The sequence below is a fragment of the Leptonotus elevatus genome, chromosome 12, assembly GCF_054856555.1.
Source record: "Leptonotus elevatus isolate MCC_2025b chromosome 12, RoL_Lele_1.0, whole genome shotgun sequence".
Lineage (NCBI taxonomy): Eukaryota > Metazoa > Chordata > Actinopteri > Syngnathiformes > Syngnathidae > Leptonotus > Leptonotus elevatus.
In genome coordinates, this window is record NC_141250.1 from 19,129,316 (window position 1) to 19,149,482 (window position 20,167).

The following is a 20,167-nucleotide window of genomic DNA, read 5'->3' on the forward strand; positions in this document are numbered from 1 at the left end:
CGCCGGTGGCTGCTTTGCTAATGACATCATCACAAAGCTCCCCCAGAGGCTCAGCACACGTCCACCTGCCACTCACCTCGGCGTTCATGTCGCCATCGGGAAGACGAGCTGAGCACAGCGCGGACGGGTGAGTGACATTAGCTTTAGCATGTTTAGCTTTTTTTTTTCATCATTATTTGCATTGACAATTTACAAGTACTAGTAGCACTGGTAGTAAACTAACAATACATGTTGCAAAGTAGTAGTACCATTAGTAATACCTGTCGCATAGTGGGTAGCAAAACATGTAGTATTAGCGAGTGTCTGTAGTACAACACGTAGCATAGCTATAGTAGCATATGTTACATAGTTGCAGTACCAATAGTAATACATGCGTCATACTAGTAGTACTAATGTAGCATACTTGTAGTAACACATTTAGCTTAGTAATATTACTAGTAGTAACACATGTAGCATACTAGTAGTAATATGTTCCGCATAGTGGCAGTAATAGTAGTATACTTAGCCTACCATGTAGCATAGGTTTTGTTCTACCAGTAGTTATACATGTAGCACACTAGTAGTACCAGTAGGAATAGTAATAGTAGTAATAATAGAAACAGTAGTGAGTGAATAAAATGAGTACAAGTGGTAATAGGTGTAGCATAGTATTATTAATATATGTAGCATAGCTGAAGTAATAGTATTGGTGTCCACAGAATTGCTTTTATGTGTAGCATCATTGTAGATGTGGCATAGTAGTAGAACCAGTAGTGATGTGTAGCATAGTTCAAAACCCTGTAGCAATAGGCATTGTACCCGTAATAATACATGTGGCATAGCAAAACACAGTCAATACTTAAGACAAAGCAGCTGCTTAAGATGCTATGCTAACACCTTTCTAACATGTCATTGTTAGCATGTTAGCATAGCAAAGTGTCATCACATGCTAACATGCTTTCACCACTTGAAATGTTCTTTCGCTCTTAACCAAACGTGACCTGATACAACTTTTGCCGTTCGCATAGCACCAGCTGCTCTGGCAGTGCTAATCCAATCACAGCTAACGTTTAGTGCTAATTGACTGACCTCGATCACTGATTGGCAGACTGGTCGCCATGCCAACAGTCAAGGGCAGGAAGAGGAAGTCCAAGAAGGAAGTCAACGATGGCGATGGCGAAGGTCAGTCAGTTACTACTATTATGCTATGCTACATGTGTTACTGCTGGTACTACTTCTATGATAGTAGTGCTGGTATGCTACATGCATTACTTCAGCTACTAGTGTTGCTACTAGTACTACAATTATGCTGCGCATATTGCTGCCACTATGCTATGCGTATCACAAGGGGAAAGCAAATTCACTTTAAGTGACATCATCGTTCCTGTATGAAATCACAATGACATCATCGGCTTATTTTGTTTCTCAAGTGGTTTGCGTGGAGGTGGAGAATGAGGAATTGACCAATCAGAACAGGGAAGCGGCAACACCGGAGTTCGTCGATGCAGCGGCACCACAGAAGAAGAAGAAGAAGAAAAGAACGCAGACTATTGGTTAGTCTGTTAGCTTTTCGGCAATACAAGACTTTTTGAGGGCAACTTTGGCAGTTTTGTGCCCAAATATAGACATTTTGTAGATAAAATGTCATATTTTTAGTGGGATAGGCTAGCTGTTAAAAAGGTAGTAATAAATCATTTTTATGACAACCTTCAGGCTAAATTTTATTTAAACACAACACAAAATTTTAGTGTTATTGTTTGTAAAGAATGTCTGTGTCAAAACGCAACTTCGGTTACGGCTCGAATGTTTTTTTTTTATTTTTATTTTTTATGTTTTCAGATCAGCAGGTGAAGCATGTCAACACGCCAAACGGGAACACGGCCGAAGCGGACGAGGAGGAAGCCGCGGTCGCCGTCACCAAACGGACCAAAAAGAAGAGGTTGGCATTCAGCTCAAGCCTTTTATTGATTTATTTCCATACAAAATCATTCTTGTTGTGTTGCGCAGGAAGACCAAATCCACAGAGCATCACGGCAGTGACCTCGGAGTTGAAGATGACGACATCGTGGCGGACGCCCCCTCGCCCATTCCCCAGCATTCCTTGTTCTCCGCCCCGCATGGAAACAGCCAACCTGTTGGCAGAGTTTTTGTAGAGAGAAACAGTAAGTTGCAATCGTACGTTTGATGTTACTTTGTTTTAAGTAAGTACAATTATCATCAACGTCGCGGCTCACGTGTTGTTTGGGTTTGGTCATGTGATGTTTGCAATGCGAGCCCGAGGGCACTTTAACGTCCATTTCAAACGACAAGTCTGGCCGTTTATGCATAGGACGCTTCCAGGCAGAGCGAGTGGAGCAGTTCCGACATCCCGACCAGCCGGACGATTACTTGGAGCCCAGGGAGATGATGTGGACCACCAGAGACATAGCCATCAAGGTCCATAGCAGCTTCAGGTATGTGTGTCGTATAATTGAGGCGTGTCATTTAGTTGCATCATCGAGTTGTATCGTCGTTTCGTATTATTGAGTCGCGTCATTATGCCGTATTATTGAGTTGTGTCATTGAGTTAGATCATTAATTTGTGTCATTGAGCCATGCCATTTAGTTGTATTGTCACATCTATGAGTCATATCATCGAGTTGCTGATGAATCATCTCATTGAGTCGTGTCATTTAAATATATCAAGTTGTATCATCGTTATGTATCATTGAGTCCTGCTAATGAGTCTTGCCACTGAGTCGTATCATTGGGACTTATCATTGATTCGTGTTTTGGAGTAATTGAGTTAATCAAGTTGATCGCCATTGAGTTTTTTTTTTATTGAGTCGTGTTATTAAGTCTTGTCGTTGAGTCGTATCATTGAGTCGTATCATTGAGTCGTATCATTGAGTTAGATCATTGAGCGGTATCATTGAGTTATGTCATTGAATCATTTCTTTGAGCCATATCAATTTAGTTGTATTGAGTCACATCATTGAGTCATATCATTGAGTTATGTCATTGAGCGGTATCATTGAGTCGTGTCATTGAAATATTATCAAGCCGTACCGTTTTGTATCACCGACTCGCGCTAATGAGTTTTGTCATTGAGTCGTATCATTATTGAGACATATTGAGTCGTGTTTTTGAGTCATATTGAGTTAATAAAGTTGAGCCGTCATTGAGTAGTATTATTGAGTCATTTGGTTGAGTCGTGATATTGAGTCTTGCCATTGAGTTGTATCATTGAGTCTTGTGTTACTGAGTCATATTAAGTTATGTTATTGAGTCTTGTAATTGAGTCGTATTTATGGAGTCATGTCAATGAGTTGGGTTATTGACTCGTATCACTTTTTTCATATCTTTGAGTCGCATTGAGTCAGGTTGTTAAGTCTTGTTGAATCGCATCATTGCGTCGTATCGCTGTTGTTTCTTTTTTGTCGTCTCATTGAACGCCATCACATTTTCGCATCGTTGCTTCAGTATCGCGGCACGGTTTCTATAACTGTGGTGCGATCGCAGGGTTCTGGGCCTGTTCTGCCACGGCTTCCTGTCAGGCTACGCGGTGTGGAACGTGAGCGTGGTTTACGTGCTAGCAGGTGATCACATGTCTACGCTGGCCAACCTCCTGCAGCAGTATCACTCTCTGGCCTACAGCGCGCAGTCGCTGCTCTACCTGCTGCTCGCCATCAGCACCGTGTCCGCGTTCGACCGGTACGTTCGCCACTTCCTGTTTGCTGTCAAGTCAAGTCTTTTTTTTTTTTTTCATTTTGGATTTTCTACATCGCGCAGAGTCAACCTGGCCAAGGCCTCCATGGCTCTGAGGGGCTTCATCACGTTGGATCCTGCTGCTCTCGCCTCCTTCTGTAAGACAAACACTTCGATGGTACATTTGAATAGTGCAAATGCGAAACAAAAAAAAAAGCGCCATTTCAACACAAATAGAGCTACTTATTATTTTAGCATAATACGTACAATTTCAGGTCATTTTAAAGTCATGTGAAGGTTTTTGGAGTTACCATGGAGTGGCATCAAAAAGTTCATTTTCAAGATTTGTTCAACATTTTGACCGTTTTGGTACAATATTGTCTATTGGGGGCGACGTCATCAATTCACCACCTCTGTTCTTCATTTATTATTCTGTCGTCTTCTCAGTGTACTTCATCGCGTTGATCCTGTCCCTCAGTCAGCAGATGACCAGCGATCGCATCCACCTTTATCCCACCGCCAACGAGACTCTGTGGTGAGAAGTTTAAAAATAGCATTTTTTAGGAACATAATAATCCCCCCAAAATGATATTCTTGCAGGCCTCCTGGCTCTGAGGAGCAGATCTTGCGACCGTGGATCGTGGTCAACCTGGTGGTGGCACTGCTGGTGGGCCTGGCCTGGGCCGTCATCTCCACGCGGCCGGATATTGACTACACAGAAGGTACGTACAGTCAAGTGGACATTTTTGTTGCCGTATTGTGTGGAAACTAAAAACATTTTTTAAAAATCTGCCCTGGATACCTGTTTCACTGGTTGGTGCAAAATTTGGTGGACATGTCTAGCACGACATTACGCACGAAAAAGTCTCAAGGACCTATGCCATAAATTGAAGAGGAAGTCCGCCGTTTTGGTTTGAAGTTTTGTGAATCAGCCCCTCACACACGTTTAATTAATTTACACAGAATTTTGTAGAAAAGTTTATCATGATAGGATGCATGAAAAGGTCTCAAGGACCCATGCCTGAATTTGAACAGAAAGTAGTCAAAGAAATTGAAGCAGCCCTTTTTGGGAGAATTCCAGGGCTTGAGCCTGTCAAAGCCAAAATGATGGTTACTAATAGTATTATTATTATGATTGTATGTGTAATTGTCGTTTATTTTTCTTCTTTGCAGAGTTCTTGATGTCCATGGAAGTTGAGAGCTATCCCAGAAGTGATGAGAACTTGGACATCCCAGCCTAAAAACCTTGTCTAAAATCAACAATTCCCAGTATTTATATTTAAAATATTTTTTTGTACTATATGTATTTTACATTTTTTTCCTTTATGATTTTGTGAATTTAAGAAATAAACAAAGTAGCGTCTGACAGCCAAATTGTTGTGCCACGCTTTTTCACCTTTTAGGCATGAGGTGGCGCTGTTGCCCTCTAAATCCAATAATGATTACAGGTACAGCACTGTTTATATTGTACTGTGATTTAAAGCATAATGTGTTTTAAATCACGTTGACTTAATACTGCCATTTTTTTTAATGTAATATATTTGTATAAAAGTATAATGTCTAATAAGGATAGTGATTTTGTGCGGTATGGTTTTACAAATTAAAATTATCACATTTGCAAAGACGTTAAAATTATGGAAATGTTACGTAGAATAATGCATGAAACTGAATATTCGTTAAAAAAAAAAGAAAAAGAAGAATGAATTATCACAAAGTGGGAGTTGTAAACTGGTGCGTTTACGACCATGACGTATATCTTCGTGACTGTTCATTTACTATTTCAAAATCTCACAAAAACAAAAAGAAACTACACACTAATTAACCTCCAAATGTTTACAACCGTGTATGATTACTATTTCTTTAACAAATTAACGTTTTTTTACCCACGTAAATGCCGCCTATCCCCGTTTTCAAAAGCACTGATGGCATGAGAGATTGCTATATCCCAGGGTACATGAAAGCAACAGCACGCCGCACTCGTGCTGTGGCGCGACAAGTCAGGCAAACATGTAAAGATGGCGGAGCTTCAAATGCTTTTCGAGGAGGAGATCCCCGCGGGGAGAACGGCTCTCCTCGACAGTTTCCCCAACCTGGAGAGGGTCGCCGAGTACTGCGAGACCAACTATGTCCAGGTAGGCGCTCCCGTTTGGCGGAGCTTTATGTATCGGCGTTTAGTGTGAAAGTGGGCGTACCACCGGCCGGCAACGAATTTACAGTGAACCCCCGGTCATTGCGCATGTGACAGGTGAAAATCCGCGATATAGTAAGACTATATCAAATCAATTTTGCTTGAAACAACTTATTGTGTCTACAGTGGTATGTAAACTTAAGTGTACCGTGAATACGTTTATTAAGATGAGTAATTGCTCTGCTGATTTATTAGTTTTTTACCTTGACTTGTGAGCAATGACTTGAGTTATGAACAGTGATGCTGTAATATAACACGTAAACTAACACTTAACTTAAAAAAAAAATTATAATCAGATAAAAATTACATAAATGTGTGACATTTCAGTTTGCTGAAGCATTGTTCAGACATCCTGCAGTTGACCAGTGCATACTCATAGTTGATTCGCATATTCACAGATGTTTTTCAATATTTTGTTTTACTTTTTTTGGGTTTCCATTCCCACCCAATTTTTCATGTAAAAACGTTTATTCAATGTTTATTGGCATTTTCTGAATATTTTTTTTGTGGATTTACAGGGTAATTGTTGAGCATCATATACGTAGAATTTAATTATTCGCAGGCCCGGCCCAGTCCTTATTCCACAGCATTTACACTGTCATGCTTAGAAAATGTTGTTACGTTGCTACTTTAATTAGCGATCCAGTGGACTCATGACTTGGGGTCACTCCACAATGCTGCGAGCACCCATTTTATATTTCTCCATATTGCCCTTTACACTTGGCATGAATTTTGTTTTGTAGTATTCCAGCAATACAGGCCTCCCCCCCTGGTAGAATTGTGTGTGTCAGTGCGTTTCTTGTCAACCTCTGGCATGAATGAGTTTGGGGCTGACCTACATTGCATTCGTCCTGCTTACACACACACACATTATACACACATAAACAGACACACATTACACACGTCATTTGCATGTAAGCGCCAAGCTTACACAAAATAAATGTAGTCACACAGATGGTACGACATGTCTCAAGAATGAACGACGTAGCTTCTTGCGCTAGCCATGAGCTCGCTAACTCATTATGCTAGTCACGTGGACTCAGATCTGCCAGCTGAATCCAATCATGCATGAATGTGAAGATGTAGACTGCTACGTTAGCATCTCCTGCTAGCACGCTAGCCGCCATTAGTTAATTACTTATGACCAAATTGTAGGTTTTTTTTACGTACACTAGCTCACTTGGACACAACTTGAATGCAAGCACGTGTGAAATGACGTTTGAGCGAAAATTGGCTTGCTACGGGAGTGTCTCAGCCTCGTGCTAGCTGCTAGCGTACCTCCAAAAATCAGCCATGTTCGCACAGTAATTTGTCAAAACAACACTAACAGAAGTCGATTGACCAGTAGTGAAGATTTGTGGTGGAAAATATGAAATTGACCAAATTGTGACATTGGAGGTTTCATCATTCCTGACGCTTGGAAATTATGCTCGTGGTCACTTGTGTTCAGCATGTAGTGTTTGTGTCTGTCAGCCATCTTAGAACACATAGTTCAAGAACGCAAGCCTTTATGAAGATGACATAAAAGTTAAAAATGTAAACCGCCACGTTAGCAATAGCATTCTCCCACTAGCTTGCTAGCTTCCACACATTTATCACTTCGTGATCAAAACACCACCGTCGGCCAATCTTGGAACACATGGCTGACTTGACTGTAGTTATGATTTGAAATGGCTGACGTTTGACTTCCTGCCCAGGCGTCGGACAAGCACAGAGCCCTGGAGGAGACCAAGAGCTACACCACGCAGTCTGTGGCCAGCGTGGCCTACCTCATCAACACTCTGGCCAACAACCTGCTGCAGATGCTCGACATTCAGACGTCTCAGCTGCGCTGCATGGAGAGCTCCGTCAACCACATCGCACAGGTCGGCCATCTTCATAAACTTCATTCACTCCCAGCCATTTTCACTGAAGCAACCCCCCTTCGCTCCCGGCTGTTTTACTGGATTTTGACCGATTTTGAACAGGCCCAAAGGATATTGTGTTTTATTGCTATAAAAAACATGGAACCTACCCAAAGAAAGATTAGAGCCTCTCGTTTCATCAAGACAAAAGTACCTTTGTATCTCTTTCCGTGCAGAAATTAGCATTAAAATATAGCTAAGTTTCATCGATATTCACATTCTTGGTGCAAAGCTTGCAACGTTTAAGAAAGGAAACTCGTTTTCAAAGCAAAACAACCTCGCTTCGTACATTCGTGTTAATAAATATATATAAATGTATCACGTATATATTTTCATGGGACCCAAATTTGTGAATTTCGCGTTGTTGGCTTTTCACGCAGCCCGACTGATTATGCATTCATGTAAATGAATGCTGACAGTAGATAAGCTCATCTTTGTGCGAGCCAGCGTCACAGCCTGTGCGCAACACTCGCCTACACAACAGCTGCCACCTCTACACGCGCGCACACACTTCTACGCACACACAGCGGCGCTTCTGACAAGGCCTGAAGAAGACGGACGGCATCGTGTTTTTTTTTCTTCTTTCCTTTTTTCGCATCACAGCAGAGTGATAATGATGGATCTGAAACGGGCCATTATACATTATTTCCAAAGGACAGTTGTGTTCGTTTCGCGCTTTGAAACACGACTTGACACCCATAATATGCGTCATTCTTACTTGTTCATCTTTTCATAGTCTGGTGCTTCCAAATTGGCGTCAAAAATTGAGAAGTTTAGTGAGGGGGGGGGGGGGGGGACAGGGACAGGAACATCATTAGGATGTACTAGAAGGAGGACAAAAATCCAACATTTGTGCACAAGAATGAAATACTTGACTGCAAAGTCGGACTTTGTTGCAAAATGGCTTATGTTTAGGTCTACAACGCAGTCCTGCGTGTTTGAGAGGTTTCCTTCTTGCGACACACCTGATTCAAAGGATCAGCTCATCAGAAAGCTTTGCAGAAACCCGGTAACAGTCCTGATCATTTGATTCAGGTGTGTTGGAGGAGGGAGACGTCTAAAATAGGCAGGACTGTGGCCCTCGGGGACCGATGACGGTTCGAAACACTTTTGTCACAATAATTCAGTTTTTTCACTCAGCACAACTTATTGTCACAAAAATTGGTATTTGTTTACAAAAGTGCAACAAGTGTGCACAAAGAGAAAGTGGAGAAAAAAAATGTGGGGCACAAAATTGCTATACTACTTGTTTAATCATAAAAATGTTGTTTGTCCACTAAGAGACGTTTTATATTTATCTACAAACGTTCAACATTTGTGCACAAAAATGAAAAGTTGGATTTTGGCATTGTGACATTTTGTCACAAAAATTACCGGTACATTTTTCCTCAACATACAAAATGTCAAAATTATGTTTGTCAACAAAAGCGCAACATGCAAAACAATGAAATGCTTGACTACAAAAATACTAAATAATTGTTCACAAAATCTTACAATATTGTCAAAAACAGTTATGCATTATTTGTCTACAAAAGAACAATATATTGTCACCAAAACTTTTTATATTTATTTACAAAAGTTCAACATTTGTTCACAAAAATGAAATATTTGACTACATAAAGTTAGATTTTGGTGCAAAATTGCAAAGGTATCCCCTCAAAACACTGCATTTTGTCACAAAAATTTCATTTTTCCTAAACGTACATGTTGCAAAAATGATGTATTTGTTAACAAAAATGCAACATTTGTGCAAAACAATAAACTGTTTGACTACAAAAAGTTGGATTTTGCCACCACCAACCTTGCCCCCAATTTCTTCACTCTATATGTGTCCACAAAAGAGCAACATATTGTCACATGCAAATCCACAAAAATGCACAAAAATGTCATATTTGACCAAACACAAGGTTGTATTTTGGCACAAAATGTCTACGCCTTTCCCCTCCAGAACACTATCGTATATGTTTGTACACAAAAAGGACATTTTGTCAAGAAAAGAAAACGCCTCCATCTTGTTTGTCAGACGGTGGACATCCACAAGGAGAAGGTGGCGAGGCGGGAAATCGGCGTGCTGACCACCAATAAGAACGCCAGCCGCGCCCACAAGATCGTGGCGCCGGCCAATCCGGAGAGGCCGCTGCGCTACGTCCGCAAGCCGCTGGACTTCGGCGCGCTGGACCACGTCGGCCACGGCGTCAAGGTGCGATGGGTTGATCCCCATGACCGTCGTCGTCACGTGACTTCCTTGATACCGATGTTGACCACTTCCTCCTTGTCTGTTTTATTTTTGCTTTCGTTGATGTGCTAAGTGGTTGCTGAGGTTGAAGGTAAGTCAGAAGCACTGGTGATGTGCGCAGCTTTCAAATTAGTCAGTGTTATGGTTTTAAACAAGGTTAAGGGTTCAAGAATTGGTAGTAAGGCCTGGGGTAGTGTTTCAAAGTATGAGATGATGAAGACTGATGCGTGACGTTTGAACAGGTGAACGGGCAGGAGAACACGAAGGGGCCCGGCTTCAGCCCCTCCAGCCAGAAGCCCCCCAGCCCCCCCAGGGCAGGACGCAGCATCTTTGGGTACGTGACGTCATCTTGAATCACTCAAAGTGTGCGTGCACACACAAACATGTTTATGAATGCGACTGGGGACTTATTAACTCATTCACTGCCATTGACGCCTATAAACGTCCAAAAAATCATTTTAACAATTTTTTTATTAGTTTTACATTTTTTTTTCCACTTTTGTTAACAAGAGTATGAAAATCTAGACATTTTTCAGGGTAAAAAAAAAGAAAAGATTATTAAAAATTAGGGGCGTCAGGCGATTAAATTTTTTAAATTGTAATAAGCGCATGACTTCAATAGTTAACTCACAATCACAAATTTTATATCTGTTCTAACTATACAATATTTTTTTCTAGGTATTCATACTCTTGTTAACAAAAGTGGAAACAAAATTGTAACTAATAGAAACAGTTCAAATGATTTTTTTGACGTCCATAGCCGTCAATGGCAGTGAATGAGTTAAAAAAAACAACAACATTTACTTCAAAACCCTTTTATGATATTATTAATGACATGACATGGTTACAAGTCACTGTTTAGGTTTTCATTCAACAAGGATTAGTGTTTCAAATGATGGTTTTAAGCCTATGTCAATGATTCAAACAAAACAAATGTGTGTGCATCCTGAGGCCAGACGATTACACAGGCGATGACATCACACGCGCGCAGATCATCGGGAGGAATGACATCATGCGTTATGAAAGCTTGTTTTTCCTTCTCTCCCTCCTCCAGCATGTAGGTCACCCACATGAAGTTCCTCTCGCTCGGCCGTCTTTTCTCAGTAAATCGTTTTTTTTTTTTTTACTTCTCGCTCAACCAAACATGTTTTGATTTTTAAATCAGAATAAAATGCAATATTTCGTTAACTCACATTCTCGTTTTGGCTTTTCTCTAGCAGGGACGGAGATCATGAAAGAAGCAGAATGTCAAATTTGTGTTTAGCCAGTAGGGGGCGTGTCTTTTCTAGTCCGATCCTAACCTGCGTGTGCGCATACAGGAAGAGCTCCCCCTACAGGACCCTGGAGCCCGTGCGGCCTCCGGTGGTCCCCAACCACTACGCTTGCAGCCCCGCCGCCGGGAACCTCAACGACAGAACGGCTGTTCCCATCCAGCGGCCGCGCTCGTACAGGTCAGCCTCGACCACGCGACATGGCCGCCGCCAGCTGGGAGTCCGTCATCTGCTTCTTTCGCCGATCGCAGCGCTTGCTTGGCCCCGCCCCCTTCCTGAGCCGTCATCCAATCCATTTCTCACGTTTCTTTGCTGTTTCTTCCGCTTGGTGCTAACATTTTTCTCCGTTTCCGTCAGTCCCGCCGCGGTTTCGCCGCCATATGCTTCTTTCTCATATTAGGAACAATTTTGAATTTTTTTTTAATGTCTGTTTTAAAGTGGCAGTAGCGGAGGGAGTCATCCCAGCAGCAGCAGTCGGAGCAGCAGTCGAGAGAACAGCGGCAGCGGTGTGCCCATCCCCGTGGCGACGCCATCCCCGCCCGGAGTCTTCCCAGGTAAAAAGTTGTACACACTCAACTCGGTAAACCGCCGTAATATTCGTCATTCTTTGCAGAGGATAAAGAATATATCTGTAAGTGTTGCCATTAGGTAGTGTTAAATAGTTTTTAGAACAGGTTAATTATTATTATTTTTTTTTAATTCTTTAATTTTACTTTCATTTTTATTCTACCATTCTTGTTGCTTTGAGATGCCACAAAATGGCGGCAAGGCACTACTTTTCTATTTGACACAGCTTTGTCGCCATCTTATTTAGCACAAAAACAGAAATGGCGACTATTCCAACAAATAACAAAGGTTACCAAAGAAAAAAATCCGCTCCTGAGTAGCAACTCACAAATATGTGAGAGAACAACCGACACTCATTTCACCTTCACTGTTGTGATAAAAGTGCACAAAAAGCCCCCCAAAAAAGCTGACTGAATCTTCTGGATGTTCTCCCTAAAGTTTCCCCTTGCACCCGAGCGGCTAGCTCGTCTTCTAGCGCCCCCAACTCGTCTCCGACCTCCTCTTCCTCCTGCTCGTCCTCCTCTTCCTCCTCCGTCACCCTAAGCCTGCCGGCGCCCTTGCCGCATGCCCCCCCGTCCCCTCTGTCCGAGCCCAACGAGATCCCGGGCACCGCCTGCATCCAACCTCCACCGCCACCCTCCCCCCACTCGCCGTCACCCAAAGAAGGTGAGTTTCTACTTCCTGTCTGGTTCCGATCAGCTTTATGGTGTGAATGCTGAGGCTTTTTTTTTTTTCGCATCTTCTTCCACATTATTCATCCAATTTGCATCAATCTAATTCCACCATATTCAAAGAATTTACGCCATCCAAGGTATTAATTTTCTCATTTGAAAAATTATTTTTCCACAATTCCACATTTTCACAAAAAAATTACCCATTCATTCCCAATGGAAAAATTATACATAACAGATTAACATCATTCTCATCCAAAATTCTAAATGTTTAGCTCATTCCAGAAATTTCCACATACAAAAATAAATAAATAAACAATTCAAAAATTGTCACCAACATAATGCACATTTTTCACTTATCATTCTATATTAACTCATTCACTCCCAGCCATTTTCACTGAAGCAACCCCCTTCGCTCCCAGCTGTTTGACTGTATTTTGACTGATTTTGCAAGGCCCACAGAATATTGTGTTTTATTGCTATAAAAACATGGAACCTACCAAAAGTAAGATTAGAGTCTCTTCAGGAAAAAAAAGTATATTTCTATCTGTTTCCGTTTTGCAGCAATTAGCATTAGAATAATATATTCACAAATCTATTTAGAAATATGAGTAAAAGAGCTTTTTTTTCAACATGGCCCTGGTTGATCTCTTATACTCTGCTGCCACCTGCTGGCCGTTTGTGTAATAACTACCATTTCTCCAACCGTTCTTTGCAGTTGAGAGGCTGCGTCAAAGCCTTCTGTATGCTCTCGCATTAAAAAACGCATAAATGCGTCTTTGGGATACCTAAAACATTTAAAATAAATGAAATAAAAAATACAAATAAAATAGACTCTGTTTATACGTTTTTAGGAGCATCTTTCAATATCATTCCATATTATTCAATCTCAAATTTTTTCACAAAAATATTCAATATTTTTCACCAATATCATTCCACGTCTTTTGATCTCATTGCATACCATTGAAAATAATTCCACGTTTGGTGCATCAGGTGGGGTGGTGCCTCAGTTCTTCAGCATGAACCGCCCTCAGCCCCGCCTGCAGACGCCGCAGGTGGGCGGCTCCCTGCCCTACCGCCGCCCGCCCTCTGTCACCGGACAGCCAATCGGCACGCAGAGCCACCAAGTCAACGGCGGGCCCTACTACAATGGCCAAAGCCCGGGTACGTGCTGGGGGAAAAAAAACAATAACAAATATGAGCAACTTCTCGTATTTTGTCAATAGAAAAGATGGGCAACAAAAGCGACGGGAACACCAGTTATTTAACCCAAAAGGGGGATAGTCAGTGTGAAGAGAGAACAAAAAACAACAGGTCTGTTTTTTTGCAGCCTCTCCGCCCCCCTCCCTCCTCCAGTTCACTCCTCAGCTCCCCCTCATGGGCTTCGTGGCTCGCCTCCAGGAATCCAGTGAGTACACGTTGCACATCTTTCTCATCGTCCAATGATGTGCCAGAGAACCGATTCGTCCGTCATCTGGCTTCTAGTCTCGGACGTGGCGACGCCCACTGAGGAGACGGCGCCCGCTAATGTCCCCCAGAACGATGACCCCCAGGGCGGAGAAGAGGACTCGGCGGTGGTGGAGTACGATGACCCGTATGCGGAGGAAGACCCTCCCTGGGCTCCCAGGAACTACCTGGAGAAAGGTTCAAATGACAACTTTATTTAACGCGCATACACGCAATGACGTCATTGCTTTTTAGTGCAATATACATGCTTTGATGCGAAAATAGCAAAAACTTAAAAAAAAGACTAAATGAGGGTATGTCGCCCCCTCTAGTGGTGGCCATCTACGACTACACGGCCGACAAGGAGGATGAGCTGTCTTTCCAGGAGGGCGCCATCATCTACGTACTGAAGAAGAATGAGGATGGCTGGTTCGAGGGCATCATGAACGCCACAACTGGACTCTTCCCCGGGAACTACGTGGAGTCCATCATGCACTACACAGACTGACCTTCTTCTTTTTTTTTTTTATTACCCACAAACCATTGCACTTATAGTGACGCCACCTCTGAGCCTTGTGTTATTGATGTTGTGAAGTGGACCCCGGTTGTCCATTCTTGAAGTTTACAGTGTGTTTGTGTGCACATGTGCCGTGTTCACATTTACATATGTGCAGTATATACTGTACATGTTATATTTTATATTCTTATTCTGTGCTTTATTCTGTGCTTTTAAGTTGTACTGGCCCTTAAAAGGAGAAAAGTGTGTGCGTGCGTGTATGAATGATGTTATTTTTGCCCCCCCCCAAAAATAATAATAATACTACTAACTTCAGGTCTGTTTCAAATGTGTCAAATAAAATACATATATATTGTGATATTTCGTACTAAATACTTGTTTTATGTATATTTTAATAAAAATGTGTGCTTTATATTTAATGTGCTTTACAAATCCTAATCAAGAAACAAAATATATATCTTCACTATAAGAAGCAATTTATCCCATTTAAGCTTTTTTTTGTCTTTGGTTTAAGGTTCGTATTCACTGTAATAAATCAGAATTGATAAATGAGTAAATGATTCAAGCTTTGTTTTGGCCTATGCCACCCCACTAACCTTTTTTTAAATGTTTTGTATTCAACCATTTATTGAACACAGAAGAAGAATACAGAGATCAGTCAATTCAATTTACATAAAAAAAAAAAAAACATTTAAGTATCTCCAAAGAGGCATTGTTTTAAATAATTCTGCATGGATATTAATTATCAAATGATATTTCTTTATTTGTTTGAAATTTAAGAGACTTGAAATAATTTTCAATTTCAATCAAAAACAATTTGAATAAAGGTTTCAACAAAAATACACCGAGAAAAGCAACAGGTCGATTTCGTCATATGTGAACTACACTTCCCACAAAGCACCTGTCAGGAAAGTGGCCAATCACCGCGTAGAACTACACCTTCCATGATGCACCTCTGAGGAAACGGTTAAAATCTCATTTTGGGAAGTACAATCTCGCCCGGTTTTTTTGCATTTCTTTCGTTCAAAATAAGGTGCCTGCTAGCCGGGAATCGTTCACGTTTATGGGTCAGTAAAACTCTTGGGTGGCGTTTGAGTCTTCCGGAGCGGAAAACTGACGGCGGGGACTCTTTATTTTCGCCATGCTTGGATGGTTTCTGTTGGCTAGCTGGGCGAAGCTAACCCGTTGCTAGCCAGCTAGGTCGCCTCCTCCAGGACGAGCCCCCCCACCCCCGGTTCGACCGCCAGAATTTCGGGACTTGTAACTATGCCCAGAATTCGGTCAAATATCTTGTAGCGAGCCCCCAAAGACTGAAAGCACCATGACGCTGGCGCCGAAGGAGCTGTCCAACCTGCTGGGCATCATCTCGGAGGAGGCTTGCACCAACACGTTCGAGACGCTGTCCACGCACTTCCACCACTACTTCGGCAAGGCGGAGCACTTCCGCGCGGGCTCGGTGCTCGTCATGCTCCTGCAGCAGCCCGACCTGCTGCCCAGCTCGCCGCAGCGGCTCACCGCCCTCTACCTGCTCTGGGAGATGTACCGCACCGAGCCGCTGGCCGCCAACCCCTTCGCCGCCGTGTTCGCGCACCTGCTCAACACCGAGCCGGAGAAGCTGCTCTCAGGTCAGGTCAGGGCGTGCGTGCGTGCGCGTGCACGACAAAAGCACGTTGCTGGTGTATATGGTTGAAGCTTGTCTGTAATTCAAACGACGTTTTTCTCACGACATTGACTACCTTTGCTTTTATTTTCTTGTATTTTAAAAAACAACGAGCACGGGTGTAGCACACAAATGGTAAAAATGGGAATAATGAAGGAAATGAAAAGGTATGCACTGATTGTTTATGTAGTGTTTGTGTCCACCCATATTGTAAAACAAAATACATAACTGAGAAAAATATAAAAAATACAAAAATCTATTTTAGGGAAAAATACTTTTCTTTATTTAAAATACTTACTTACTTAAGCAGTTTACTTCAAGCATTAAACTCAAATCTTGCTACTTACCTAAATATTTGTAAATTTAACCATTTGAATTATTTAAATTAGAACAACATACATTTTAATAATTTGTATTCAACATTGTCATAAAAAATACAACTTTGTACATGCAAAACTTTAAAGTTGATGAATTAAAGGAAAATGTAAAAAAAAGAAAAAAATATATACTTTTTTTTATATTGGCAAACGTTTTATTTTGAAATATGCGTTTTATTTTAAAATAAACACATAATAGCCTACTTATAAATATCCTATCTATTTTGTCAACAAAAAAATTAACACTCGAATTATGCATCTATAATTTTTTTGTACATTTAAGATGCAGTCCTTTAGTAAAATAAATGAATACATTGCATATATTCATTAAAAATATTGCAAAAATATATTTCATGTTTAAAATAAGTTTTGTTTTTAAATGTTGAAGATTAAAATACAAATTGCATTTATTTAGTTTTTGAATATAAAGTTGGTGGTGTGTAAGTTATACACACTTATTTATGGTAAAACTAATGTAATTTTTTTATTATTAAAAAAAATATATAAAAAAAAAATATCAACAATTAGCAAAAACTTAAAATTCTCTACTTATAAAAATGAATAAATAATTAGCAAAAACCTAAAATGTTCTACTTATAAAAACAAATACATACAATAAATGAGAAACTTAAAAAAAAAAAATCTCGTTTTTGTACATCTGCAAAGCATTAAGCTCCCCAAAATATTAGGAACAGCACTTCCTATGCCGCTGCCAATCTAAAGTGGCAGAATTCTTTCTCCTGCATTTAATGCCATTGGCTTGTGTAATGAAATGGCCAGCAGGGGTTGTGTTTTTAAAGCCGAGTGTGATGTTTGCGTGCGTCCAGGCTTCCTGCCGCCCATCACGCAGGCCGAGAAGTTCTTCCTGTCGCAGCTGATGTTGGCGCCGCCTCGAGATTTGTTCAAGAAGACGCCAAGGCAGGTGTCGTGCATGGACGTCAGCAGCATGCCGCAGTCCATCGACATCAGCGGCCTGCAGCTCGCCCTGGCGGGTACGACCCCCTTTCGCTGCATAGAGAAAGTCTACACACCCCTGGTTAAATGCCAGTTAAATCTTTCCAGTATTAATTTGACCAACTGTGTGTGTTTTCTGTCGCCGCAGAGCGTCAGTCTGAGTTGCCCACGCAGAGCAAGGCCAGCTTCCCCAGCGTCCTCAACGACCCCGACCCGGACTCGTCCAACTCGGGATTCGACAGCTCCGTGGCCAATCAGATCATCGAGTCGCTGGTCACCGGGCCGCGCCCGCCACTCGAGAGTCAGTACGGTCGCACAGACGGCGCTAACCCCGCTTCTGTTATTTACACTACGCGTCGTTCCTGTCCATTTGCGTCATTCCGCAGGCCACTTCCGGCCCGAGCTGATCCGTCCGCCTCCCCCTCTGCACGCGTGCGAGGACGAGCTGGCGTGGCTCAACCCCACCGAGCCGGACCACCGCGTACACTGGGACCGATCCATGTGCGTCAAGAACAGCACCGGCCTGGAGATCAAACGCGTCATGGCCAAGGCCTTCAAGAGCCCGCTGTCCGCGCAGCAGCAGTCACAGGTAAAGAAAATTAAATACAAAATCATCATAAAATACAAGGTCAACATCTCGACAGCGAGAAAGAAATCAAAATCATATTGAACGGATATGGAAGCTTCCAAACAAACTTGTCTTTCTCATTCAACTCAATTGGACCACATTTAGTTCTCATACTATGTCGGTTTCCAAAGACAAAGTTAAAACTAAAAGCAAAACTAGTCCGTGTCCATTGACTGCCATTTTTAGTAGTGACATTGGTACAAATCATCACATATGAAAATCAGTTGAATGTCAACATTAGCCAAAAATAACAATATCAACTTTTTTTAAATCACACAAATATAATATGTATACATTTTTGAATGACATACTCAAAATAAAAATTTTTTTTGGTGTGACTTGTATGTCATTAAAATTAGAATATGCAAATGTTTTTGAGTGAACATTGAATATTACTATTTAAATATTTGTCATCACTGTGACATTGTTCCATGCTGAAGCTGTAAACACTTTAAAAACTCAAAACTGCACTGTATACTAAACTTAAAAGGTGTAAACAATTACAAATCAAAAGCATGAAAGTGGCATATGAACATGTTTGGTTCAAAAATATATGAATGAATAAATGTCAGTTACTTTGTGTATAGTGTAGGTTTTGGCATTATGAGGTTCACTCCATTCATTTGTGTGTCTGGGGGAAAATCTGCCACATCCAATATGGCGGATGCAACAACATAACTGGTCAACAGGTGAAACGATGCCTCTTTATAACATGTCTCTGGTCTAGCTCAGTGATGCTTACTTAGTGTGGTGCTTGGACTCCCTCTAGTGGTACTTGAAAGAAACACAAAGTATGGTTCAATTGGATTTAATTTGAGTTTATTACATTTGTTGGATTTTTTGTAATTTTTTAAGAACGGTTTGTTTAGATCCACCCCCCCTCCTATATTGTGTTGATGATCAAACACATTATGATAAAGTGGTTTCTAATAATATTAAATATGTAATCCGCCACGGTTTTTGATGTGAACCCTCCCGCCATTAAGTTGCTGGCGGAGCTGGAGAAGGACCCCAAGCTGGTGTACCAAATCGGGCTGACCCCCGCCAAGCTGCCCGACCTGGTGGAGAACAACCCGCTGGTGGCCATCGAGATGCTGCTCAAGCTGATGCAAAGTAGTCAGATTACGGAGTACTTCTCCGTGCTGGTCAACATGGACATGTCGCTGCACTCCATGGAGGTCGTCAACAGGTCAGCACGAGCGGCGCCATCTTGCGCGTGGCGCCTGCACTGTAAACTCATCACATGTCGGTGTGCGCGTGCGCCAGGTTGACCACAGCTGTGGACTTGCCTCCAGAGTTCATCCACCTTTACATCTCCAACTGCATCTCCACCTGCGAGCAGATCAAAGACAAGTACATGCAGGTAGGACGCACCTTTTTTGTCGAAGACACGAGAAAAAAAGGCGACTGACTCGGCAATGCTCTTGCGCTCGTCCAGAACCGTTTGGTGCGTCTGGTGTGCGTCTTCCTGCAGTCTCTGATCCGGAACAAGATCATCAACGTTCAGGACCTGTTCATCGAGGTCCAGGCCTTCTGCATCGAGTTCAGTCGTATACGCGAGGCGGCCGGACTCTTTCGTCTCCTCAAGAGTCTGGACACCGGGGACGGCGGACTCCCCGACGCCAAGGCCGCTAAATAACGAGGTCGACTACAAAATACTGTAAATAGTTTTTTGTCTTTCAATGCAAAATTATGAAAATAAAACCTTTTTTTGGGCAATCTTGAAATTGTCATTACTTATTTTAACAGTAGGAATTTTTTTTCGTACTGTAAGAACTAAAGTCAAATATCAGTTCCAAGGCCTTTTACACCAGCTGGGGTGAGGTCAGAGAAACTCCTGGAACCAGATGAGAAAAATTTGTCAAGGAATGAAAAGTACCAAGAACTAGAAGTTCCTGGAACTGTAGATGAAAGTTTCACTTTAGTTCCAGGAGAACACAAGAAACTTTTTGTCTTTGCTACATTGTGGGGCCCATACACGCGTGTTTTTTCCAAGTTTAACTACCATTGTGGGGACCGACTTGAAATTGTGGGTCAAGACTTAGTTTTAGAGTTTAGGTTTGAATTAGGTTATGGTTGAGG

The 20,167-nt window shown here is 41.8% G+C and overlaps 3 protein-coding genes across 6 annotated transcripts; all 3 read left to right on the forward strand.

The window, feature by feature from the left end:
* Positions 1 to 20: 20 nt before the first annotated feature.
* On the forward strand, positions 21 to 5,031 carry tmem237a (transmembrane protein 237a). The gene is made up of 11 exons (XM_086091623.1): positions 21 to 127; positions 1,088 to 1,161; positions 1,410 to 1,532; positions 1,819 to 1,918; positions 1,987 to 2,141; positions 2,309 to 2,432; positions 3,481 to 3,672; positions 3,751 to 3,824; positions 4,114 to 4,201; positions 4,267 to 4,388; positions 4,840 to 5,031. Exons 1-11 carry the CDS (start codon positions 21 to 23, stop codon positions 4,905 to 4,907), a joined length of 1,227 nt encoding a protein of 408 aa, XP_085947749.1. The 3' UTR covers positions 4,908 to 5,031.
* A 597-nt stretch (positions 5,032 to 5,628) lies between these two features.
* LOC147164901 (abl interactor 2-like) lies at positions 5,629 to 14,824 on the forward strand. 4 transcript variants are annotated; one of them, XM_086091964.1, is made up of 12 exons: positions 5,629 to 5,798; positions 7,552 to 7,719; positions 9,782 to 9,958; positions 10,068 to 10,085; positions 10,237 to 10,328; positions 11,314 to 11,445; positions 11,704 to 11,819; positions 12,271 to 12,498; positions 13,497 to 13,667; positions 13,834 to 13,911; positions 13,989 to 14,147; positions 14,282 to 14,824. In XM_086091964.1, the coding sequence occupies exons 1-12, from the start codon at positions 5,682 to 5,684 to the stop codon at positions 14,455 to 14,457; spliced, it is 1,632 nt and encodes a 543-aa protein (XP_085948090.1). In that variant the 5' UTR covers positions 5,629 to 5,681; the 3' UTR covers positions 14,458 to 14,824. The 4 variants fall into 4 exon arrangements, with proteins under 4 accessions (XP_085948090.1, XP_085948092.1, XP_085948091.1 ...); XM_086091966.1 differs by lacking the exon at positions 12,271 to 12,498 and having other exon boundaries at positions 5,630 to 5,798; XM_086091965.1 differs by lacking the exon at positions 11,314 to 11,445 and having other exon boundaries at positions 5,630 to 5,798.
* Positions 14,825 to 15,421: 597 nt separating this feature from the next.
* Positions 15,422 to 19,804, forward strand: cnot11 (CCR4-NOT transcription complex, subunit 11). The gene is made up of 7 exons (XM_086090877.1): positions 15,422 to 16,091; positions 17,331 to 17,495; positions 17,606 to 17,758; positions 17,844 to 18,046; positions 19,072 to 19,274; positions 19,352 to 19,448; positions 19,524 to 19,804. The coding sequence occupies exons 1-7, from the start codon at positions 15,788 to 15,790 to the stop codon at positions 19,722 to 19,724; spliced, it is 1,326 nt and encodes a 441-aa protein (XP_085947003.1). The 5' UTR covers positions 15,422 to 15,787; the 3' UTR covers positions 19,725 to 19,804.
* The last annotated feature ends 363 nt before the right edge of the window (positions 19,805 to 20,167 follow it).